At 38.1% G+C, this 26,709-nt stretch overlaps 1 protein-coding gene across 3 annotated transcripts in view; it reads left to right on the forward strand.

The window, feature by feature from the left end:
- Positions 1 to 1,418: 1,418 nt before the first annotated feature.
- The window catches only part of LOC103262684 (exocyst complex component 1), a 64,530-nt gene continuing 39,239 nt past the window's right edge, over positions 1,419 to 26,709 (forward strand). The window contains exons 1-9 of one of the 3 annotated variants that reach the window (XM_008060319.2): positions 1,419 to 1,582; positions 6,427 to 6,560; positions 9,438 to 9,568; positions 12,332 to 12,491; positions 15,469 to 15,489; positions 18,221 to 18,408; positions 21,897 to 22,124; positions 22,325 to 22,457; positions 23,534 to 23,643. In XM_008060319.2, coding sequence (XP_008058510.1) covers positions 6,437 to 6,560; positions 9,438 to 9,568; positions 12,332 to 12,491; positions 15,469 to 15,489; positions 18,221 to 18,408; positions 21,897 to 22,124; positions 22,325 to 22,457; positions 23,534 to 23,643 — 1,095 coding nt within the window. In that variant the 5' untranslated portion in view covers positions 1,419 to 1,582; positions 6,427 to 6,436. The remainder of the gene's footprint in view (positions 1,583 to 6,426; positions 6,561 to 9,437; positions 9,569 to 12,331; positions 12,492 to 15,468; positions 15,490 to 18,220; positions 18,409 to 21,896; positions 22,125 to 22,324; positions 22,458 to 23,533; positions 23,644 to 26,709) is intronic. The other 2 variants (XM_008060320.2, XM_008060322.2) reach the window with 2 other exon arrangements.

Consider the following 26,709-nt stretch of genomic DNA (forward strand, 5'->3'; position numbering starts at 1 on the left):
CTGTCATATAAAGAGTGTCCACAGAAGCAGTCCGAGGCTGAGCAGGAAGGGGTCTTTGTAAATATAGGACTAGATCCTGCTCTTAAAAGGGAAGTCATTTGAAAGTAACAAGTATTACAAGTAGTGTTGACTACAGCGCATTAAGCTCATTAATGGTTCCCTGCTATTCCTGCTAACTTTTCCACCAAGTTTTATCTTCAGATAGACACGGAATTTTACCTTGCACAGCTCATTTGTTACTTTTTAGTGACTCCATTCCTGGAGGGTTTTTTTGCATTCCTATGGTATTCAGTCTCTTTTTTTTCCTACTGTTGTTGTTGCATTTACTCATTAGACTGTAATTTATTCACCTGTTTAATTCTGGGTCCCCAATAACCGTGCCCTACTTCTAAACGGGATCCCTGTCTTTGTGTCTCCAGAACTTAACACAATGCCTGGCATAGAAGTGGTTCTAGTTGTTTGTCAGATGAATGAATGCATGCATGACTGTATCCCGGCATCCCCTTGCAAAGGATTGTATTGAGCAGGAGCAAATAAATTGTTCCCTTTGAATTCCAGCTCACTTATCTGAGCTATACCTCTCTTCAGTCATTTATTTTGTGTCCTATTTGGCATATATCTGTGTCTGCACATTGTCCAGTCCTACCTGAATACCTGAATACCAATGTGTCTGCACATTGTCCAGTCCTACCTGAAAAAAACCTCTATACCTGGAATCAAAATGCCTAGCATAAAACAGGTGCCAGGAATATGGAATAAATAAATCACCTACTTTGCAACCAGCAACACTGGCATCATTTATGGCTCTCAAATGTATATGTGTGTAAACATCACCTTGTTAAGATACAGATTCTGATTCGGTAGATCTGAAGCGCACAGGAGAGGCTGCATTTCCTTAAAAGCTCCCGGATGATACCCAAGCCGCTGGTTTACCGACCACACATTGAGTAACAAGGTCATGAGGGTCAAGGCTCTTGACCTTAGCTGTACATTAGAATCAGCTGAGAAGATATTAAAAGTACTAATGTCTGAGTTCCACCTCCAGGGATTCTGATTTAGTCCATTTAAGCTCGTCAAAGTTTAAGTAGCAAGGATCTGGAGATAACAGAGCTTTATATATGCAAAAAAAGAAAACATTCAATTGATTATTAAAACATTATTAATGAACTGCTACAAGCACCTGAATAAACCACTCTTCTAGAGAAAGTAAATAACACACAGCATCGGATCCCCGCTCCCAAATCAGTTTCCGCGCGACAGAGGCCCTGCCCCCGCCGATCTTTTACACCCCCCCCCCCGCGAAGCCTTGTTCCGCCTCGCCACGCCCATCGAGTGACGCCCCGCCCTCTCCGCGTCCATTGGCCGCTCCCCTTTTCCCACCGCCTCTTCTTCCTTCTCTACAGGCGACTTCCGGCGCTGAGTTGGTCACGTGCCCGGATGTGGGAAGTGGTAGGGGAACGGCTGCTTCCCGTTCAACGCTTTACTGAGGGGTGCGTCCCAGTGGCAGTGGCTGCCCAGGCCCCATCCAGTCTCGATCTTGGAGGACCCGCCTCGGCACAGCCGGGCTCGGTGCGGCCTTGCGGTAAGCCTTCGGCCGCGGCTGTCCATAGTCCCGGCGGCGTCAGGGTCTGAATTGGTTCCTCACTCCCGCTGCTGTCTGCGCCCCTGGGCTCAGGCACCCCTCCCTCGGTGGTCAGGCCCTCCCTTTCCTTCCCCTCTTGTCTCAGTTAGGCGCAAAGTCGGGTCAGAGCATGCTCCACCCCCTTGAAGTCCTGGGGTTTGGAAGAATGCACAGCTGGGGGAAGATCCTCGCACGCCCCTCTCCGGTTCCGCCCATCAGAACCACATTTCATTTGTGCAAAATGGCCCTGGTCATACGCTGCTTGGCGTGGGCGGGGAGAGGAGGGCGTGACAGTGCCTTCCCGTGTCCACCCTCACATTTCCCTCCCCTGAATCTCTTAAGTGCATTTCCCGACCTCTAGGCACAGTTTTCCCTGCTGGCTGACAGTGTTCCACGCACTAAGATGTCTCCACGGCACACGCGGCTCAGCGCACACGGGCACTCACTGCTCACCAGCTGTTTGTCACGGGGTGTAAGGGTCCAGCTGAGTTTTAGGAAGTAAGAACCGACACAGAGTAGGCAGTGGCCACCTGCCTTCGAAGCGTGGCCAGATACGGGTTCTTAGACCTGGAAAATAATTGTGGAGGACCTCTAGTGATTTATATACTGACTTCCAGAAAAGCACTGTAAAGACTGGAGAGCTGATCACTAGACCTGTAGAACGTAAATGCCGTGAAAGCACGGGTCTTCATGAACTCGTCTGTCATGGTCACCACTGCAGTCTAGAACAGTGCCTGACACTTAGTAGACATCAGTATTTACTGAATGAATGGCCACTTACTGCTTTTCATTATGCCTAAATGTCCAGTGCTCTTCTTGCACCGCTTACCTACCAAACGCTCAGTCGTTGCTTTTGACCAAAAAGGCACTACGTGGGAAACTCTGGGTCATTTATTGACCAGTTTTTACTATTCACTTCAGGTTACCTCGAGAAGTATTTGTTAAGTAAGAACACAAAACTAGGATAGAGCATGAGAGAGAGCGAGCTTGTTATCTAGGAGCTTACAATCTCATGATCTCATGAACCAATTAGACAGCAAGTGCTTGATTGTTTAGTAAATGCAACAAGTGCTGTAGAAATTTAGAGAGACCAATTTGGATTAAGATCTTTATTTATTGAATCAACTTCATGTAAACCGTGAAGTATAATTAGAGTTTGCATAGAGGAGATTATATTTCTTTCAAGGAAAAGTGCCTAAGCAACGATTTAAAGCCCAAAATAAACAGAATGCTTGGAGTGGAAGGTTTGTATTTGAGAACATTAGGAAAATGTGGTGTAAGGACGGGGTGTGATGAAAACTATCTTTTAAGATTATTTGCTTGTTGTTCAGGATCATGAAAGATTACAAACAGATAACCAGGTGCTGTAGTGTTCAAAAAATTAAAAGTTGATACGAACCTGGGTTAGTATGTTGGAAATGGGAAAAGAAAGAATAAATTATGTGTAGGTGGGGTGAAATCACAGAATATGGTAGCAGATTTTGTGTTGACAAGGGAGGGGAGAATCAAATATGGCAGATTTTGAACCTGGACTTTGCTTATAGATGTGAAAGTTGGAAAGGGAGACTCTTGGAGGAGCTATAGCTGTTATGTTATTTGGTGGTGTTGTATTAGTTAATTTGGGCATTTATTAAGTGTTTACTTTGCCAAGTTCTAGGAATACAAAGATGATTAAGGCATGGTTTTTACCTACAGATGACTACTTTAATAGGGAATAGAATATAATTAGCTAGAAAATACAATTCATAAATACTGCATTATCAGAGTAGAGGGGAAATGTTAGAGAAATAGAAAATAAATCATTATTTGTGAGGAAGGGAACTACTTCACAGAAAAGGTGACATTTTAGCACTATCTTGAGGGATGAGCTGGAATTTCCCAGGGGGAAGAGAATTCTAGGAAAAGGAAATTGCGTGAACAAAAGCCCATAGATAGAAAAGTAAACTTTCCAGTGTGTCTTAGGCATAGGATGAACTAGAACATAGTATCTAGGCCCTAGAATTAGGAGATTAACAACATTGACACTTGGAGGTTAGGATGGGTGAGGGTGTAAAGAGATGGAGAAAAAAGCAGTTGGGGAGAATTGTACTTCATGGCTTCTTTATTCTCTGAAAGGTGGGCGGTGAGGTCATTTGCAGAGGGAGGAGGCTGACACTAGAGTAAGTGACATCTGGTAGTCCAAGAGAAACGGAGGAAAGAATACAGTTTATGGATATTGATCAAAACAAGATGAACTGGTCTACAAACGGTACAATAATAGAAGAGGATAGTGTGGGTAGGGAAATGAACACAAGCCTCCAAGCTAGTGGAGAAGAAGTAAGCTTGGAGAGGGCAGCTAGACTAAGAGGACAGGAAGGAAGGACATGTTAAAAGACTAGAAGCTGAGATGAAGTGAGAGAGGGTTAGAAGTGGGAAGATGTGATTTTTTTTTTTTTTTTTGAGAAAAGCAATTTTTGGAGTTGGAGCACAGATAGAAGTTTCCCAGATTGAGTAAAATACAGGAAAGCCCTAGTTTACAAAAGTGTCATTTGTGTTATAAAAATGCATTGTAAATCATTTATTTAAAACACATGACTTTTTCAATTTCCCATGAAAAGAAACAGTTCCTAGGCAAGGACATGTATTATTTTCACATTTGCATTGAAAAAAATGCATATACACGCACATATGGATGAAAAATAGAGTTTAACAATATTTTAGCTTAAGCTAATGTTTGAAAAGACATTGAAAAAAATGGAGATAAGTGGAAATCTATTTTCATACAACTTTTATTGAGAGACTCATATCATAAATTTCACCCTTTTCAATTGTATAATTCAGTGATTTTTCAGCATACTCATAAGGTTGTACAACCATCATTACTATTAATTCAAGGACACTGTCATCACCCCCAAGAAAAACTCCATACATATTAGCAGTCACTCCTCCATCTTCCTTCCCTTCCAGCCCCTGGCAGTCACTGATCTTTCTGTCTCAATGAATTTTCCTATTCTGGGCATTTCATATAGATGGGATCATACAATATGTGGTCTTTTGTGCCTGGCTTCTTTCACTTAGTGTAATGTTTTCAAGATTTGTAAATGTTGTAGTGTGTAATACTTTTACAGCCAAATAATATTCTATGACTATACTACATTTTTCTTACCTGCTTGTCAGTTGCTGGACATCTGAGTTGTTTCCATTTTTTGGCTATTGCAAATAATGCAAACATTCATGTACAAGTTTTTGTGTAGACATGTATGTTTTCAGATCTCTTGGAAGTAGAATTGCAAGATCATGTTTGAAACTTATGTTTAATTTTTTGAGGAACCACCAAACTGTTTTCCACAGTGACTGCACTGTTTTATAATTCTACCATCAACGTATGAGAGTTCCATTTTCTTTCTTTGTTGACTTTTTTGAGTCAGAGTTTCACTTTGCCACTCAGGCTGGAGTACAGTGGCACACTCATGGCCACCGCAGCCTTGACCTGCTGAGCTCAGGCTATCCCCCTGCCTTAGCCTTCCAAGCAGCTGAAACTACAGGCGCATGCCACCACATCCGACTAATACTTTGATTTGTTGTAGAGACAAAGTCACCAAGTTGCCCAGGCTGGTCTCGAACTCCTGAGTTCACACAGTACTCTTGACTTCACCTCCCCAAATGCTGGAATTACAGGCATGAGCCATCATGGCTGACGAGAGTTCCATTTTTTCTACATCTTCACCAACAGTTGTTATTTTCTGTTGTTTGTATTTTAGCCATTCTAGTGGTGGGTATCTCATTGTGGTTTTGATTTGCATCTCTCTAGTTGCTAATGGTGTTGAGCATCTTTTCCTGGACTTATTAGCTACTTGAATATCTTCTTTAGAGAAATAGCTATTCAGGTCTTTTATTCAGTTTTTAATTGGGTTATTTGGGGTTTTTTGTTGGGTTGTAAGAGTTCTTTACAAGGGAGGACCCCCCAAAAAACTCAAAATTATCTTTTGGAAGCTGGGCCCCTTGTAGTACAAGCTTTCCCTGTTAGGTAAGTGTTCTAGGAACCTATTAGTGTACCAGCTAGCATTGTTGTGAGAGACTGCGTTCGGCCTCTGGGGATTATTTTTTTTTTTTTTTTTAAGATTCTTTCAAGGCATTTGCCCATTTCATGATGGGTGTTTTACTGAGCGCACCTGCCCACGCCACGCTGAGTGTTTGGTAGTTGACCAGAAATGGCATGGCCCCCATGCCTGCCCTCCCCATTCACCCAATCTCACCCTGTTTGACTTGTTTTGTTTTGTTTTCCCTGATGAAAAAAGTATTCAAAGGGAAATGTTTTGCCAGGAAGAGGTGAATCAAAAAACAGCAGAAGCACTAAAAGGCATACAAATTGATGAGTTAAATAAACTGTTTTGAGCTGTGGAAAAAGCATCTCTATAGGAATATTGCATTAAATAGAGAGTACTTTGAAGGTGACTGAAGTTTAAACATGAAAGAATAAATGCACAATTTTTTAAATAAATAAATTTCATTTGTATATAGGAAACCATATTGAAAGGTTGAGTATGAGTTTTAAAATTTTTTCTTAGATCTTGCATATGTGTTTGTGTCTGTGTTATAGTATTTGATGAGCATTTCCAAACATTTTAGAGGTTGATAGCACTAGTGCTTTAATTTCATTTCCAAACTCACAGCTTTATACGTTTATGATGTAGGTATATTCATATATTAAATAATCTTTTTTGCTAAGCTTATTAACCAAAAGTCATTTTTGAACCATCAGCGGAACACTATAAGGCAGAATGATCTTGAGAATGAATTTAACAGCTACACTCTGAATTTTTTAGCTGAGAAAAGATGACAGCAATCAAGCATGCATTGCAAAGAGACATTTTTACACCAAACGATGAGCGCCTGCTAAGCATTGTGAATGTCTGCAAAGCAGGGAAGAAGAAAAAGAATTGTTTTTTATGTGCCACAGGTGGGTATTTGGTAAGAAAAATTACTGGGTTAGTATGTTTTCACTTCTTAGGGGGCGTTTTCTCTTTGTTTTAAATATTCTCATGATCTCTATAATTGGAAAGATTGTTGGGTTAACAAATTCCTAGTCAACACTTGCTTTTGACAGACTGTTAATGGTTGCCAATCTAGTGGGAGTGAAATGGTATCTCATTGTGATTTTGTATTGTGTTTCCCTAGTTAATAATGAGATTGAGCATCTTTTCATGAATCCCTTAGCCATTTTCCTTATCTATGAAATTTGCCTCCTTAAATCTTTGGTCATTTTTCTATTGTGTTGATTGTCCCTTTACTGATTTGTACAAGCTCTTTCTATAATCTGGATGCTAATCTTTTGTTGATTGTACATATCCCAGTTTGTGGTGGTCTTTTCACATTTTATGGTGCCTTTTAATAAAATTTAAAATTTTGATTCAAAAAAATTAACCAGTCTGATCCTTATGGGTTCTCCTTTTGTGTCTCAAGACAGCAGTCTTGAGACACAAAAGGGATGTTTCATCCATTTTCCATGGGCAGGGGTTGGGGGGATCATCAGGCATTATATTCTCATAAGGAGTGCACAACCTAGATTGCACGCACAGTTCAATCTCATAGGAGTGCACAGTAGGGCTTGCGCTCCTATGAGACGCTAATGCCACTGACAGGAGGATGCTGATCTGACAGGAGGCAGGCTCGCTTGCCACTTTCCTCCTGCTGTGCTGCCCAGTTCCAAACAGGTCACCCGCTGTCACCCCCAGGGGGTTGGAGATGCCTGTCTTACGATATCCTTCCCGGATATCTTTTAAGCAGTCGTAAAAATATTTTTCTATGTTATATTCTGAAATTTTTATAATTTTGTCTTTATACCACCTGAGTCCATATATATATTGATGATGTTGTAAGTGTGTCTGTTTCTGGATTCTCTGATGTATTTTTTTATTTTGTTTTCGCTCTTTACTCTTTCACCTAAATTTTAGAATCAATCTGTCAAGTTGCAAATTTTGTTGGAATTTTGATTGGAATTGTTTTGAACCCGTAGCTCAATTTGAAGAGAACTTGTATTTTTATGCTGTTGAGTCTTCATATCCTTGAACATGGTGCAGTTCTCCATTTATCTAGATCTTTTACAATAACTTTTCATAAGTTTCATTATTTCCTCTAAAAACTTTGCATGTATGTTGTTGGATATATTCCTGGGTATGTATTTATTCTTAGATTTTTTTATACAGTCATGAATAATAGTCCTTATTAACAACACTGTTACATTTTAAAAATCACTTATTGTTAGAATCTTGAAATGCAGTTGGTTTTTTTTATATAGCTGTCTATCAGTCTTGCTACACTTCCTTATTCTCATTATTTGTCTATAGACTCTGAAAATAGTGATAGTTTTCTTCCTTCCTTTATAGTCTTTATATCTTTATTTTTGTTGTCATTGTTTGCTAGTTAGGACCATCAATGCAGTCCTGATCGCAAAGGAAATGACTTCACCTTTAAGTATGATATTTGCTATAGGTTTTTTGTAGCTGTTCTTAATAATGTTAAGGAAGCTCCTTTCTATCCCTGGCTTCTTTTTAAAAATCATGAATGGATGTTGAATTTTATCAAATTTTATGCTTTTTTATAACACTGAGATTATCATATAATTTTCTCCCTTAACTTGTAAGTGTGGTGAATAATTACACCTGGTTTTTCAAAGGATAAATTTACTTGTTAGAATAATTTGACTCAATCATAATGTACCATATGCCATTGATTATAGCATATATTATTATTTCATATTCTACTAAAAAATGCTATGATATTGCATTATTGCTAAGACATACCTGGATTTCAGAGATTTTTAAATTTGAAAAAAAGTACATCTCTGATTTGATGAAATGAAGTATTATCTTTTGTATATCCCTTGGCTTGTCAACACAGTATAACAATTACTCTATTTGCATCCTTGTTCATTAGTTACATAGTCCTTTAATTTTCTTTTTCAACCTGTCTTTGTTAGGCTTTATAACCAAAGTTATAAAATAAATTAGAAGTAGTCCCTTGTTTTCTATACACTGGAATAGTTGTGTGTGTTTGGAGTTATTCATTCCTTGGAAACTTGGTAAAAGATACCAGCAAAACTGTTGGACTAGGTTTTTTGGGGGTGGGGGTAAGAGGAGGATTTACTTACCAAAGTAATTGATTTATTAGTAATGGAACTTCTGATTCTGTTACTTTTCAATCAAACCAATGATAGTATTTTTTATTCTTGAGTCCGTTTTGGCAAGCTTCTTTTAATTTAGAGAATTTTTAGGACTTTTTAAGGAATACCACTTATTTTTCAAATATATTGGTATTCACTCCAATTCTGCTGCCAGATTAGTTTTTAGAAACTGGAAATTAGAACATGTCATTTTTCTAATTAAAATCCTTCAATGGCACTCCCACAGCTTCAGTTAAAGGACCTTTGTGATCTGCGCTCCCATCTCTTTTAGTGACTTCGCTTCCGTTAACCTTATTATTATGTACTATCTCTATTGAGCTGTTTATTTATTATTGTGCTTTAAAATGGTAGTATGCTCTTTCAAGCCTCACTGGCTTTACATAAGCCATTCACTCATTAGATTTTCCCCTGTACTTGTCCTTTAAAACTGGCCTGAAGCTTTATTTCTCAAATAATCTGCCTCTGACCCCCTAGTCTGATTTAGATGCCCTTGTTAGGATTCTGTGCATCCCTCAGTCAGCACTTGTTACAAAGTATCACTCCACTTTTAGTATCACATACTGAAAGTACCTGAAAGCTATATTTGCAATGACTTAATTAACAACGAATGAAGATAATAATATTCCTAATGGAAGTGTGTGTTTTACTCAACAGTGACAACTGAACGCCCTGTGCAGGTGAAGGTGGTCAAAGTCAAGAAATCTGATAAGGGGGATTTCTACAAAAGGCAGATTGCTTGGGCCCTTCGAGACCTCGCTGTGGTCGATGCCAAAGATGCTATCAAGGTAGGTTTTTCTTAGTTTTTTGACCTATGTTCAGAAAGCATTTTTCATTTTATAACTTAGTATATTATGTATTCTAATAAGATGGTCTAAACCTGTTTTGTCACTGCTGGTCTACCAGCTAAGCAAGAATTAGTCTAAAATGTGCTAGTCAACCTTCTACCCTCTCCTTCCACTCTTAGACTACTAAAAATAAGTAAATACGTATGCTTCGTGTTTTGTAGTTTTTTAAAGCTACAGTTAAGTTTTGTGCACAAGCTATACAAACTAGAGCAAAATAACCTTGATATATATTTCAGTATTTAGGTTACTTCATATAAAATCCATAAATTAGTATGGATTTTAAAATTAAAATCATGTGTATTATAGCCAAAGTGAGTCTTCCTTAGTTAGTCTTCATGAGTTAGTGTAGAGTCACCTTTTGAGGCTATGGTTTTGATGTCTGTGATTCAAGTAAAGGAAGTGATAGTGGGTTACACAACTTATGTTAAGGAATGAAAAGGATAAGATTTATAAGAATAGAAATCTCACACCTTATACTTAAGCCACGGTCAAACTCCAAGAAAGTCGACTAGTATGATAACCATGTTAGAAGACCACCTGTATTCCTAACAGTTCAAGGCTTTTCACAGCACTACCCTTTTTTCAGGGAAATCAGGTAGACCTCCTTTGATTAAATTAGGTGCTTCCTCCTCCTTATACTTACTAACCCTGCTCCTCCACTTCCTCTGCAGCCCAAAGGCACCTCCAGAACACTAGGGAACACATTGCACCACAACTTGTACTATTAATGGGACTAGTAGCTAAAGCTTCTGCTAATGAAACTACAGGTGTGCTTTGATTGAATTCGGCAAGTCTCAGACATTTACTTAAAGGCACAGAGGAGTAAACTACTTATGTGAAGCAATCTGATAAGATGAAATTCTGGTGTTACCCTTACCTTGTTACAAACCTCTGAGGACTGAAAATCTGGACAAAATGATGGGTAGTTGAGTCACGTGCAAAAAAAAGGTAAAAACAATTTTAAGAAAGCCCTGCATATCTGTATAATTCCGATTTCTTCCTAATGCAACAATACCTTTTTGTAGTAAGTATTTTAGGCAAACTGGGCTTTTGCTTTATCCCTAAGGAGCACCCAGTGTTTAGAAAAAGGTGGAATGAGAAACGGGGTTTGACAGATCCTTAGAGATTAGAAAAAAAAGTAGAATGAGATTAACATCTGAAAAACACTTTAATAAATAATTTCTTTTACCATGGGGAAGGATCAAGAATGGATACTTTTTTGGTAGTTTCCTGTTTAAGATAAAATGCTTTAAGAGCTTTTTAAAAATGCGCCTTTATTAAAAAGCCTTTTTCCCCCTAGTAGTTTTGTACTTCATAGCCCTGTGGACTTGCACAATTCAGCAACATGACTGAATGCTTATTTGAATGCTTTCTCACAGCTGACGCCTCATTGTGACGTGCTTGATGGATTTTTTTTTCATTTTGTGTAGGCACCTTGGTGTGTGTATACTATATATGGATATGAAACATAAAATTTTTATACGTAGCTTAACATTAGCCATTTAGTATCACACATTGATTTGCGTGAGTGTTGCCACTAGAGCACTCAGCCTCTTTTATGGCATTATGGGAAATATTCCCAGGGAAGAGATCATTTCCCATAAAGTTTCATATTAGTTGCCAGAAGTCTCAGGTTTTTTTTATAAGTAATAATGTAATTACCTTTTCATTGTAAATGCAGGTTTTTAATTTTTTTTACACTTCAATTCTGTTTATTAAGCTATAAATGGAAGTAATTCGTTTCATGCTGCTGTAATATGATTGTCATACCAAAGGTCAAGTCCTGGTCCCTAAAATATCCCAGTTCTTCACAGTAGAAGTTTGATATAGCTTCCCTTACCTTTAAGGTATTTACTTTTGTTTCCCCTCAGTAATACCTTAAATGAATCAAATATATTATTATTCTTACGTCCTGTAGAACATTAAGAACATTTGAGTCTATTGTTTAATTCCTTGAATGTGAAGAAAGGTTTTTTTTATATAATAGTCAAGTAGTTCTATATTCAAGGGAGAAATATTAACCTGGAATGGAATTATTGCCGTAACATGGCTTAAGAGACATGTAGAAGTCATAGGGTAATTCTCTCAGATTGGTTGAACTTCTTTATCACTTGAAAGAGCTTTAAGACCCACCAGCATTTTGGGCTTTAGAGACACCTTTATCTGCAAATTAGAAAACACGAGTGGTCTCTGCTTTTCACTTCACTTGTTCTTGGAAGGTATACCAGAATGCAGATTGTGTTGTTCTCATATGTTGTAATTAGGAGATACAGTCCTTATTAAGGAGTGAATGTCAAATCACACTTATGAAAAATAGCATATTATTAAAGAAAAGGTTTAACTCTAAAACTCCATAGGCAATTTGAAAAGAAAAATTAGGTTCATGTCCAAGCTAGAGACCGTTGTCACCTTACTGGTGAGGGAGCTGAGCCACAAAGCCACTGGGCATCCATCCTGTACTTCCACCCATAGACCTAATGGGTGTAGGAGGAAAATGACCAGCAGTATGTGGTTTCTCGGCTAGCTTCTTTTGTGGGGTACAACATTTTTGCTATATATGGAATTCTCTGAATCCTTCTTTTCATGTCTCTTAGCTTTTTTCCCCCCAAGAACAGCATCAATTCCTTTTTTTTAAAATGTAGATTTTACATTAACAAGAGGTATATGATAAAAAATATTGTCTTTTGTGTATTTTTATTGTAGGAAAATCCTGAATTTGATTTACACTTTGAAAAAATATATAAATGGGTTGCTAGCAGTACTGCTGAAAAGAATGCATTTATTTCATGCATTTGGAAATTGAATCAGCGATATCTCCGGAAGAAAATTGATTTTGTCAATGTTAGCTCACAACTTTTGGAAGGTAAAGTTAAATAAAAGTGTATACGTAAAATCAAGTTTAAGAAAATATGTAATTTGACATTATCCAAAGTTATAAGAATAGTGAATTACCTAATATTGGAAAGGAATTTTAAAGTAACTTTTCTTACTGCCGAAATGATGCTTGTTTATTGTAGACTATAAATACATTAAGTTAAATAAATTAAAATCACTTACTCAGAGAAAGCTACTGTTAACATTTTGTTAGATATTCTTCTAGTTTTTTTCTATTTTTAAAATAAATTTATATTGTTTTCTTTCTTTCTTTCTGTTTTTTTTTTTTTTTTTGAGTTGGAGTCTCACTCTGTCACCTAGGCCGGAGTGCAGTGGCATGCTCACGGCCACCACAGCGTCGACCTGCTGGGCTCCGGTGATTCTTCCATCTCAGCCTTCCAAGTAGCCAGAACTATAGGCGTGCACTACTGTACCTGGCTAATTTTTGATTTATTGTAGAGACAAGGTCTTGCCAAGTTGCCCGGACTGGTCTTGAACCCGCAGTTTCAGGCAATCCACTCGCTTCAACCTCCCAAAGTGCTGGGTTGACGGGCTGAGCCACCAAGCCCAGCCTATATTGTTTTCTAACACTCTTTTAAATATAATGTATCATGAACGTTTTTCATGTTATTAAATACTTACCTCAATAGTATTCCATTATGTGGATATATCATAATTTAATCATTTATTTTAATTTTCCAGTCTTTGCTTATTTTAAACAGCTCTGGGATGAATATTTGTAACGTATTTTTGTGCAGAGTGTAGCTATAATGGTTAAGAATGCAACTCTGAGTCAGACTGCCTGGGTTCAAATTCTGATATTGCCACTAACTAGCTATGTGACCTTGCGTCGCTACTTAGTTTCTATGTTTGGATTTCCCTTATCTCAGAAATAAAGGTAATAACAGTAGCTTCCTCATAAGATTGTTATGAGGATTAAATTACTTAATGTATGAACTTAATAAGAGCAGTGTCCGGTGGCCAAGTGCACAATAAGTGCTCATCAAATATTAGTTATTAGGTTATCGGGATAAAATCCTTGGACATGAAGTTAAGTAGGATATTTTTGACCAGTATTTCTTTAGGAATATTATTATGGATTATTTTGTGTTATAAGGAAAAAACTCTACCATAATTGAAAATGTACAATGAGATTTTATACTTTTAAATTTCTTTTCATAAGGACATAAACATTGTAAGAAGTAGCGCTTACTAATTAGTCAGCCTACTGCTGGTTTTAGGCTTGATGCTTGGAACTGGGAGACGGAGGTCACATATGTCAAACACCAGTAGGGCTAGGCTTATGAGGAGCCCCCAGGATTGCCATCTTACCAATACTGGTCCCCAATTTCTTGGTAATTGAGTGTGTTGAGGGAATGACCTTCAAGAAGCTTATGGTGATTTTTCATGCCTTGAAATGTGATCTAATTAGCTTTGAATGGCTTTTTTTTTTTTTTTTTACCATTTCATGGTTGAACATTCTGATGAGTCAGTGATTCACAAGCTTGATATTATATTTTCAAATATTATGTATTTCTAGATGTTATTTATTGCCTAAGACATATTTTAAGCCAATATGTTTCATTAGGAAAATCTTACAGGAAAATATATACCCTACTTGCATCTACCTCATTAAGAAATATTACCAAAATCAATGAGAAGAGTATTGCTGTTTTTGAAAGTATTTACTTTTTTCAGGACATAAAACAAAAGTGTAGACATGTTTATGTCTATAAACATTAACTCAATTGAGATACATTTTTTTTTTTTGAGTTGGAGTCTCACTCTGTCACCCAGACTGGAGTGCAGTGGCATGCTCCTGGCCACCACACCCACGACCTGCTAGGCTCCAACGATCCTTCTGCCTCAGCCTTCCAAGTAGCCAGAACTACAGGCACGCGCTACCACACCCAGCTAATTTTTGATTTATTGTAGAGACAAGGTCTCACCAAGTTGCCTGGGCGGTTCTCGAACCCACGGGCTCAGGCAATCCACTCACCTCAGCCTCCCAAAGTGCTGGGATTACAGGCCAATTGAGATACATTTTAAGAATACTAAGAAGATCCTTAAGGATTTCATTTTGAAAATCACTTTCTAAAAATCAATAACTGTTGCTTTGGTTAAGTGAAATTCAGGGAATAGCTTTATTAATGTCTAAAAACGTATTTTAATGGGGCTTGACAATCACAGCCATTAATCCCCATTTTTTAAAAAAAATGTCTCTAAGTTTTGGGTGATGTTAGAAAACACAAAATATTCCCACCTGCATTTAAGAGCCAAATAATCATCCCAGTAAGACCACTCTACTAATAAGTGCTAGGAGTGGCAACCTTCGTAGTTTTATGGCTGAAAATTGGAGTTAAATAATTGGCGCTTCTCAGCAGAATAAGGTTTTTAAAGAGGACTTTGTTAGCAGTTGAAGTAGAGTTAAGTGACCTTTTCTTTTTCATTCTTTTACTTGCAGCCAGATTTTAAAAAAAGCAAAATCTTTGACTTGAGTTTTTAAATGCCAGCTGTTATCTCATGTGTTTTTCACTTGCCTGAATCTTGTCCTTTCTAACTGTATTTTGCATTGTGTTCCTTTGTGAGGAATGTCTGGGTAAGGCTGGGATAATATAACTAGACTAAGAGCATGACCTAAACATAATTCCCAGGAAATAATTCGTTTCCCCGTTTTCTCTTCTAAGGGTTAGTTAGTACTGTTTCTTAAAAGACTAAGAGAAAATAGAAAGATAAATGTATTTTTAGTCACTATTAGAAAATGAGTAAGAAAAGTGAACACTGGAATTTTAGCTTCTTATGGCTCTTTCCACTTAGTAGTTGGCTTTTATGTTGTCTTTTGAACTTTAATTTAGCTTGAAGTTCAAATGAAATATGGGTAGTATTTTTGAAATTTAAGCCTGTATGCTTTTCCACCCACCTTTGCTTACTTTCCTCTGCTTTTTTCATACCTTTTTACTCTCCAGAACTGCCTAAAGTTACAGAAGGTGCGTAACACCTCTTCTTATTCTATTCCATATGTTTTTATTAGTTGCCATTGTTATGTACCGTTGGTTGCATATTTTATGAAATTATGTAAAGGGACAGATTTATTATTTAAAGTGTCCATATAGTAATAAAATAAATGAAAGTACTATTGGCTTTCAAAGGACATTCATTGGTCAGAAAATACTTCCGAAGCAGTTATTATGATTCTTTAAAATGTGTATTTATTTTAGGATTTTTTGTTTTGTTTTTTGAATCAGTATCTCACTCTGTCATCCAGGCTAGAGTGCAGTGGCACAATCACAGCTCACCACAGCCTTAACCTCCTAGGCTCAGGAGATCCTCCTGCCTCAGCCTTCAGAGTAGCTGGGACTACAGGCATGCGCCACCATGCCAGGCTCATTTTTTGATTTTTTTTGTAGAGATAAGGTTCACTATGTTGTCCAGGCTGGTCTCGAACTAGTAGGTTCAAGTGAGTCTCTTGCTTCAGCCTCCCAAAATGCTGGGATTACAAGTGTGAGCTGCCACGCTGGGCCATAAAAATGTGTATTTATTTTTAATGTCTACTTGTGTATGGACCTGTACAGAACGATTTGGGCAGTCCCTGCCCCCTAGTGGCTAATAAGCACTTAACTAAAATGAACTCTTCCACGCCTCTTTAAAGAATTTATATACTGTAATTTGTAACTGCTTGAACCAAAAGTTTTAGTTCTCTTTTTTTTTCTTCTGGGATGTTATCTAAATCTTCCTCATTGATTATCATTTTTAAAAGTGACTCTTTTGGTTTCTGACTCGTTTTTGTTTTTTGAGTTGGGGTCTCACTCTGCTGCCCAATCTGGAGTACAGTAGCACAATCACAGCTCACTGCAGCCTTGACTTCTTGTGCTCCGGTGATCCTTATGCCTCTGCCTTCTGAGTAGGTAGGACAATGGGCATATGCCACCACGCCTGGTTATTTTTTAAAAATTTTTTGTAGAGACAAGGTCTCACTTTGTTGCCTAAGTTAGTCTGAAATTCCTGGGCTGAAGCAGTCCTCTCACCTCAACCTCCCAAAGTGCTGGGATTGCAGGTATGATCCACCACACCCAACCAAGAGTGACTCTTTTGTTACTTCAAAGTAACTGTTTTTTGTTCTGGGACAAATGGACATATTTCAAGTCATGCTGAATGTAAATATTCATTTTCACATAAAATTATGAATACTAAAACCATCCAGTGTTTGCGATTTAAATTAAGTCTATAAAATCAGTAACCTAATGTAGCGTGCAAAATAACATCTTAGTAGTTAAAAATAATTTCTTTCATTTTACCTCTCCTAACCTCAAGCTTTATATGAAGCACTCACATGCTAAGTGTATTCTTTTAAAAAAAAAATGAGCTGAAACATTTATCCAGAAAGCACTTCAGATTTGACCTCTTAGTATTTTGTTATGAAGCATGAAGACTGTGTCCATTTTTATTATTTCAAATAGCCATGTTGTTGTTGCTCTTGCATTAGAATTATTATTATTATTTTGAGTTGGAGTCTCACTCCTTCACCCAGGCTGGAGTATAGTGGCACACACGCTCATGGCCACCCCAGCCTCAACCTTCTGGGCTCCCGTGATCCTTCTGCCTGAGCCTTCTGAGTAGCTGGAACTACAGACATGCGCTACCACACTGGGCTATTTTTTTATTTTATTGTAAAGACAAGGTCTTGCCAAGTTGTCTGGGCTGGTCTCGAACCCGCAGGCTCAGGCAATCTATTCGCCTTGGCCTTCCAAAGTGCTGAAATTACAGGCTGAGCCACCAAGCCCGGCAGCATTAGAATTATTGAGAAAGCTTCTATAGCTCACCTTCAGAAATGTTATTGACATATGTGAGTTGTTTTTGTTTTTTTTTTTGAGTTGGAGTCTCACTCTGTCGCCCAGACTGGAGTGCAGTGGCCACTCCCAGCCACCGCAGCCTCGACCTGCTGGGCTCCGGCAATCCTTCCGCCTCAGCCTTCCAAGTAGCTATAACTACAGGCGTGCGCTACCACACCCGGCTGATTTTTGATTTATTGTAGAGATGAGGTCTCGCCAAGTTGCTCAGGCGGGTCTCGAACCCGCAGGCTCAGGCAATCCACTTACCTCAGCCTCCCAAAGGCACGGGATTACAGGCTGAGCCACCAAGCCCAGCACATGTGAGATTTTTTTAAACAATGAAGTGGAAAATTCAGTTAATATTTTCAATGTCCAACATAAATTGTGGATTATAGATGCATTTTTCTTTTTAATTAAAAGTTACTTGGAAAAAATATACAAATCAAAGACGAAAAGAACAAAAATAAAAAAAGGAAATCAAATGGTTTTCCTGTATACTGAACTCATAGCTACTTTTTTTTTTTAGAGCAACAACTACATCAGCTAGGAAAAAATGGTTAGGTTTGTGCTTCCCTGTTTTATGTTTTGTTTTTGTTTTTTAATTTATTTAATTGTGTTTTGGGAAATTTTGATGAAAGCCTGTTTTATTACTTGTAAGTCAGTGCACTGGGGTGCATGCATGCTTTTTATTTTTATTTTTTTTTAGGACTTTATTTCATTAACATATGAAATTCCTTATAAAATAAGCTTTTTTTATATATTTTGACTCACTCCTATTTTTCAGCCACTAGAAGTGACCCATGCTTTTAACTGATCTTGTCTATCTGTAAGTACCGTGCTATAGTTCTCTCTCTTGACTATTTTATTTGGCATTTTTACCCCCTTTAAGAATCTGTTCCAAGTGGCGAAAATCAGAGTGTGACAGGAGGTGACGAAGAAGCAGTGGACGAATACCAGGAGTTAAATGCAAGAGAGGAGCAGGATATTGAAATAATGATGGAAGGCTGTGAATATGCAGTCTCGAATGCTGAGGCCTTTGCAGAAAAACTGTCCAGAGAGCTTCAGGTGCTAGATGGGGTAAGACTTCCTTGTAACCTATGAATAAGTGATGTGTAGTGGCTTTAGAAGGCTGGTTTATATTTTACTGCCTTGGCACTTAAGCCTTGTTAGTGTAATTACTGCTCTTTACCTACAAGACTTTGCCAGCTATCATCCATCTGCCACTGCTCTTGTTCAAAGAATACAACAATTCCTATAAAGCCATTGAAGGCAAATGGCTGGGATTCTGTGTCTGGGGAAGTTCTTTTTTTTTTCCCCATTTCTTTTTTATCTTTTATTATAAAGATATAGGGTACAATTCAGGGTTAGATATACAAATGTTGATTATGCAGGTACCCTTGTTGCTGAGGTATGCCCCTCCCTCCCCTAGCAGTTTTCCTCAACTGCCAATTCTACCCCGCTTCCCTGACAGTTTCCCACTAGTGCCAATACTTTTCTTAGAGTATAATTGTCCAAGGTTCATTTATGAGTGAGAACGTATGGTGCTCTATTCTTTGTTTCTGTGATGGATCACTGAGTATGTTTGACTCCAAATCCACCCAAGTTGCTGCGAAGTCTATATATTTGTCCTTCTTTATGGCTACATAATATTCCATTGTGTATATGTACCTCGTTGTTTTTTTTTTAATCCAGACCAGTTTCGGTTGGCAACATGGTTGGTTCCATGTTTTTGCTATTGTGAATAGAGCTGCAACAAACATACATGTGCAGGTATCTTCTTTGTAGAATGATTTGAGTTCCTCCAGGTATACTCCCAATAGGGAAATTGCTGGGTCATATGGAAGGTCAATTTCTAGTTCTTTCAGAAATTGCCACGCTATCTTCCAGAGAGGTTGCACTAGTTTGCTTTTCCACCAGCAGTGTAGAAGCGCTCCTTTTTCTCTGCATCCTCTTCAGCATCTGGTGTTGGTGTTTTATTAATGATGACCATTCATACTGGGGTTAGGTGGTATCTCAATGCGGTTTTGACTTGCATTTCTCTGATGATGAGTAAGGCTGAGCACTTTTTCATGTGTCTGTAGGCTGCGCATATATCTTCTTTTGAGAAGTGTCTATTCATGTCTTCTGCCCACTTTTTAAAGAGGCTGTTTGTTTTTTTCCTTTCGGCACGTTTGAGTTCCTTGTAGATCCTAGATGGGGAGGCTCTTGTTATGAAGTGATGAAAGTAAAGAGTAGATGGTCAGAAAACATCTTGGGGATTGATTTTCTCAGCCTTCGAAACACCTCAGAATAGTTCACTGTCAAAGAATAGCATTTTTTGGACTGGAAACAAAATTGGAACAATTTAGAAAGGGAGAAATTAGACTGAATAAGTGAATCATTTACCAAAAGAGAGCAGAGTCAACGTAAGTGTGGTGAAAACAGGAGAGCCAGGGAGAGATCTTAGATTTCTCCACTAAAATATGTTAGAATAGATAGAACCTTTTAGTTTGTATGCAGTATGAGTCTGTTGTCTAAATGAACAGCACCACTTAATGTGAGAATAATCTAAAACATTTGGGTTTATTTTGTTTTTAAGGTACGGTAACCTTTTAAAAATATCTCAGAGATTAAAGAAAGTTTGATTTGATTTTTTGAGTTGGGGTATCACTCTATTGCTCAGACTGCCGTGCAGTGGCACAGTCACGGCTACCACAACCTCAACCTGATGAGCTCAGGCCATCCTTCCACTTCAGCCTCTGAGTAACTGGGACTACAGGTGCTCACCACCATGCCCAGCTAATTTTTTTTTAAGTTGTTGTAGAGATGAGGTCTTACCATGTTGCCCAGGCTGGTCTTGAACTCCTGGGATCAGACAATCCTCTTGTCTCAGCCTTCCAAAGTGCTGGGATTACAAGCGTAAGCCACTGTGCCCAGCCAGAAGAGGTACAGAAGTCATGGGGTCTAACTCAGATTCAGAGAGATAATATGAATAGTCCAAGTTACAAAGCTCTCTGGGAGCAAAGACTTGAAAATATTTCAAAATGTTAAGGAGGAAATCGCTCTGGGCAGATTCAGACCCCAGCTCTGTGACTTAAGGGATGTCATTGGGTTCTGAGCCCTGCTGACTCTTTTTTTCTTTTCTTTTTTTGAGTTGAAGTCTCACTCCGTTCCCCAGGCTAGAATGCAGTGCTCATGGCCACCCCAGCGTCTACCTGTTGGGCTCTGGCAATCCTTCTGCCTCAGCCTCCCACTACTGTGCCCAGCTAATTTTTGATTTACTGTAGAGAGGCGGTCTCGCCAAGCTGCCCAGGCTGGTCTCAAACCCGCAGACTCAGGCAATCTACTTGCCTCAGCCTCCCAAAGTTTTGGGATTACAGGCTGAGCCACTGAGCCCAGCCACCTGCTGACTATTAAAGTTGTATTTCATTTATACTTGAGGTACTATGAATAGTATATATAAGGTAACGTGTGAAAACACAGCATCAACTATACAATGGTATTCTTTTAATTTTTTATCCAAGTTTTTTTTTTGATTGCTTGTTTTGTTTTTTTGAGTCAGGATCTTACTCTGTCAGCCAGACTGGAGCGCAGTGGCACGATCACAGCTCACCAAAGCTTTGAACTCCTAGGCTCAAGCGATCCTTCTGCCTCAGCCTCCTGAGAGGCTGGGACTACAGGCGTGTACCACTGTGACGAGCTAATTTTAAAAATATTTTTAGAGTCAAGATCTCGCTGTGTTGCCCAGGCTAGCACGTTTTTCATCATTCCATGTTACTTGCCTTCTTAATATGGCTTAGTGATTTATATTTTCTGTTCTAATTAATATTGTATATATGCTTCAAGTCATCATATTTCTTTGCACTTTGAATTTGGATCTGGCAGTTTCCTTATTTTGGGGAAGTCAGAATCGATAGTCAGAATCAATTAGAAAATAGCTGTAAGGGGATGGTGGTTTGTTACTGCTTTGCCTGGGGAATAAAAAAAAACAGTTGCAAATGAAAGAGGAAAGAAAAAAGATGATAGAAGCTATCTTGTGGGCAAATACTCTTCCACATCCCGTTAGTACCAGCATACTACAGTAGAAATTATTGGTTTCATATGTCCTTCAAAGACGGATGTACCACTGCTACCCTCTCAACTAAGATGTCACACTGGTGATTATGCTTTTATTTACAATTTCACATGGATGTTAAATGTAGAACATTTCTATTGCTAGTATTCGTCTCTACAAATGGTATTCATGGCATCTGTTAGAGATACCATGGCCAAATGCCTAAATTTACAAAAATGAGAATGTGTCGTTACCGGTGATACATTTGGGGGCAGAACCTTCCTTGTGCGTTCTTTGGAAATATAAAATACTGAGGCATGGACCCTAACCTTGATATTAAAGCAGCTGTGCCTTCTTGAGGTACTGTGTAAAAAGTGGAGGAACATAAACATAAAGTGACAAACCAAAGTAGATGTGTATCAATTTTGTTTACTTTGCTTTCAAAGAGATTTAGCAGCATTTTATTTTTGTGCTTCTTTTACACATTTAAATGACACAGTGGCTTTTTTTTTTTTTGTCTTTAACTTTGCAGGCCAACATCCAGTCAATCATGGCCTCTGAAAAACAAGTGAATATCCTGATGAAATTGCTGGATGAGGCTCTAAAGGAGGTGGATCAGATTGAATTGAAACTCAGCAGTTACGAGGAGATGCTCCAAAGCGTGAAAGAACAAATGGATCAGATCTCGGAGAGCAACCACCTCATTCATCTTAGTAATACTAATAATGTAAAACTCCTGTCTGAGATAGAATTCCTTGTGGTAAGTATGATTATAAATTGCCAACAGAAGCCAAAAAAGCTTGTGACAATATGTAATACCCATTTGAAAACATTTTCTCATTTCCTTGTGAGAACAACATTTGAAATAATTCCAAAGACCTGTTGATAGAATTGGGTAGCATCTTGCCTGTAAATGTTCCAAAATTACATGTGTAAGTGGCTTATTTGCATGCATTCCAGAACCACATGGACTTGGCCAAAGGGCATATAAAGGCCCTTCAGGAAGGAGATCTTGCTTCTTCCAGAGGCATTGAGGCCTGTACCAATGCCGCTGATGCACTTCTGCAGTGCATGAACATAGCTCTTCGACCAGGTATGTTCGTTGGAGATGATAAAAATCTGAGACCAAACCTGTAACTTGGTATAAAGATTTTGTCAGGGAATACATGGGACAAGTGGTTTAGGGTTACATTATTAGCTACTCAAACAGGTTTCACTCATTTCTCAACCTATTTCTATTGGTGCTAAGAACTTTTTCATTCTTTCTGATTGACTATCAATAACTGGAGTTGACATTACCATCTTTCTTTAGTGCTGTCCACAGAGCCTAGCACAAGGTAGATGCTTTGGTTAGACCAGAGAGCACAAGGCTGTGGCTTCAAAACTTGCGTGCGCATCAGACTCACCTAGAGGGCTTATTAAAACACAAATGGCTAGGCACAGTGGCTCACACCTGTGACGGTAGTGCTTTGGGAGGCCAAGACAGGAGGATTGCTTGTGCCTAGGAGTTTGAGATCAGCCTGGGAAACATAGTGAGCCCTCATCTCTACAAAAAAATTTTCTGAAATTAGCTGGGCAATGTGATGCATGCCTGCAGTCCTAACTACTTAGGAGGCTGAAGGATCACTTGAGCCCAGGAGTTTGAGGATGTAGTTAGCTCTGATCGCACCCCTGCAGTCCAGCCTAGCCTGGGCAACAGAGCAAGAATCTGTCTCTAAAACAAAACAAAAACAAAACCCAGACCCCGTCCCCAGTAGGTGTGGGCTGAAGCCATAGAATCTACATTTCTTGCAGTTCCCAGGTGATGCTGAGGCAGGACCACACTTTGAGAATCTCATAGTGTACATGTGAGAAAATGACTATGGCACAATTGTAAATTTCAGTTCGTTTAATCTTCATATAAATGCTTCACTTACATCTTTATATGGAAAGAGATGTTATAATTAAGGATGTGGCAATAACCTTGTTATTAATAATGTTAAGAGTATCTTAGAGGTATTTGAAAAATGGTGCTATACCATTTTGTCTCCTGCTTATATAAAGCAAACAAATAAACAAACCAGGAAAACTTTTAGTTCTTCGAAACTTTAGAAATATTTAATGTTTAACTAAACATTGAGGAAACCTTCTTACCCATTAAGTCAGTCAAGAACTGTCGTTCCTTCCCAGGCCATGACATGCTTTTGGCTGTCAAGCAGCAGCAGCAGCGCTTCAGTGATCTGCGAGAGCATTTTGCCCGGAGACTGGCCAGTCACCTCAACAATGTTTTTGTTCAGCAGGTGACTTTGTTTTATTATTAAAACTGATATGTTTCTGTCGCATATTTTTAGATGACTTGAAGCTTAAATTTCTGCCAAAAAGTGTTATGTGTTCGACTGGGGTTGCAGCTTGTTCCTTCACACGTTTGACGTTAAGGGTTTGAAATATGTGTTTATTTACTCACAGATGAACCTGGGGCTCAGCTGGCTCCTTAGATCCCTTCAGCTGAAACTCTCCGATTCTAGAAATCACATAAATTAACTCTTGTTTACTCATTGCATTTATCACATAGACATTCTTATTTATAAAAGTAAGTCCAAATTTGTTACACACGTTGACTGTTGGACCTGTTTTATTTTTCAATATTTTGAAGTAGGAACCAGAACCTGATTCATTGTCTTATATGTTTCATCAGCTCTGTGTCCTTACAGACATAGTGTACATATGAGAAAATGACTGTAGCACAACTGTAAATTTCAGTTGATTTATTCTTCATATAAATGCTTTGCTGACATTTTTATATGAAAAGGGATATTATAATTAAGGATGGGGCAGTAGTAATATTACTATTAACAATATTAAGAATATCTTAGAGGGATTTGAATAGAAGGCATTTTAATATCTGGTATAATAAATTAGATTTTGTAATGTTTTTATCTTTTTTAAAAGTTCCTTTTATTTTATTTTATTTGAGTTATTGAGTGAGAATAATTGGGGGGAAATCTTATTTCTCAAGAAATGCTATCTGAAAACATTGGATTCTTACTTTGTTTTCACTTTGTAGTATTCTAAAACAATTGTATTTACTGTATTTTATTTCCACTTAGTTTACTCAGGCCCTCCTTCAACTCTATAACAGGTCCTACTTTCTTTCGGTTCCTGTGAGTACATCAATTTGGCTCAAGCTTCTCTGATTTTTTTTTTCTGTAAAGTTTGCTAAACTTAACAGCAGCAGAATCTTTATAAATTATAACTTAACTTACTGATTTGAGCTACTTAAGCTACCTGTTAACCAAATTTGTAGCATTTTTTTAATGTCCCATAGCAGAGTTTATTTTGGCCAAAAAGGCATTTAATCTCATTCTGCTTGCCTTTCTTTCTGTCATTTTTTTCACTCACTCATCTATTCCTTCGTTTATTTAGTAATCATTTATTTGCCAGGTGATTGAGGTGCATAGCAGACATTGACTTGAAGTAAATGAGAGGTTGATCCTGCCCTCCAGTAGCTCACAGCCTAGAGCTGGAAGCCAGACAGATAATAGGTCAGAAGGACAAAAGTGATAGTGGCCCTGCGAGGGCATGCAGGAAGATCACCTGACTAAAACTTGGGAGGGGGAAATCAGGGAGACTCCCTCAACATTTCACTTGACCTGGAAAGTGTCAAGAAAAAAGCAAACTTCAAAGTCACATAAGAAATACTCATTCACATTTTTCTTACATTGTTAGTTCAGTGACGTCTATTTTTACACAGTTACTTAGTTTTAAAAAATGAAACTATTGACAATGATGTTATCCACATTTGTAGATGGTATCGAAAATGCCAGTCAATAAGCAGTAGTGCTTTCTGTTCCCTAAAATGCCAGTCAATAAGCAGTAGTGCTTTCTGTTCCCTAAACTGTTGTAACACGCAGTTATTTATGACTTTGCTTCTTTGCCTTGTAAACTAATGGCTTTAATTAAAATGAATGCTTCTCATTTCTGAAAACCTAATGTGTTATTACATGTGAATGATGCATGTTAACAACCAGAATGTCACAACAGCCTGGAATGTGCTGAAGGCGGAAGAAGTTGTTTCAAGTACAAGAAAAGTGCATCTGGTCACCTAGTAAGAGTCAGGGCACATAGGCATTTAATAAATGTGTTATTATTGTAACATTTTCCTGGTTAGCGGACAAACTAGCTGGGAAAATTTGATTAGCTTATTATGGAACATCTCTTTGTCAATCATGAAATTCTCGTTGTATGCCTATTAGATACTCACTATCCATATTTAAGAGTACAGATTTGTTCCTGCCTTCAAGATGCTTGTAAGGAGCAGTTAAAACTAAAATACTTAAAGCTCTACAGCAGCGTATGTAATAAATTACTAATTGTAGAACTATGGATTGTAAATGCTAAAGAGGTTTAATCAAAAGTGGGTTTACTGGGAATTTAAGGCATATGGAATCACAGATAAGGTAGGACTTGAATATGGTCCACACAGTACAGTTTACAGAAAATGTATTATTATTGTAATATTTATAAGTATTGTGCAGAAGAATCCAGCAAAAATAATCTATTAATCACAACATGACAGTAACTTAAGAGCATTGATTCCTAGTCTTTAAAATTCACAAATAGTAAAATTGAAAGAAAATTTGGAGACTGACCAAGTTACCAATTTTTTATTTACCAAGTAAAGACCTTTAAAAGGAAATAGTACCATATACTTTCATTACCTTTTCATTTTAAAAATGACATTTTGGCATTATAAGAATAGGAAGAATGTACTTTCAGACTTTAAAAATTAATACATTTATCCTTACGAGAAACTCACTCCTTACATTTTATTTGTTTCTTATTGCTGTAGACCAGTAAAAACATCTTGCATTTGGGAATCCGTAATGCAACTTTCATATGAATACGTCTGTGTATCTGTACTTTAGTGAAACTTGAAATGCATTTTTATGTACTATCCGCTTATCACTGCAATATGAGTGTAATGTTAGCTGAGAGTAGATAGCTTCTTCATGGTCTTTTAGATCTTTTTTTTTTTTTTTGGAGTTGGAGTTGGAGTCTCACTCTGTCGCCCAGACTGGAGTGCAGTGGCCGCTTCCGGCCACCGCAGCCTCGACTTGCTGGGCTCTGGTGATCCTTCCTCCTCAGCCTTCCGGAATTACAGGCATGCGCTACCAGGCCCGGCTGATTTTTTGATTTATGGTAGAGATGAGGTCTCGCTGCCCAGGTGGGTCTCGAGCCCGCGGTCTCAGATCTTACACAGTCAGCTTTCATTGAAATTATAGACTCTTACCTATAATTTTTTTTTTTTTTTTTGAGTTGGAGTCTCACTCTGTCGCCCAGACTAGAGTGCAGTGGCCGCTTCCGGG

The sequence above is a fragment of the Carlito syrichta genome, unplaced genomic scaffold, assembly GCF_000164805.1.
Source record: "Carlito syrichta isolate Samal-C Ts95f unplaced genomic scaffold, Tarsius_syrichta-2.0.1 Scaffold304596, whole genome shotgun sequence".
NCBI lineage: Eukaryota > Metazoa > Chordata > Mammalia > Primates > Tarsiidae > Carlito > Carlito syrichta.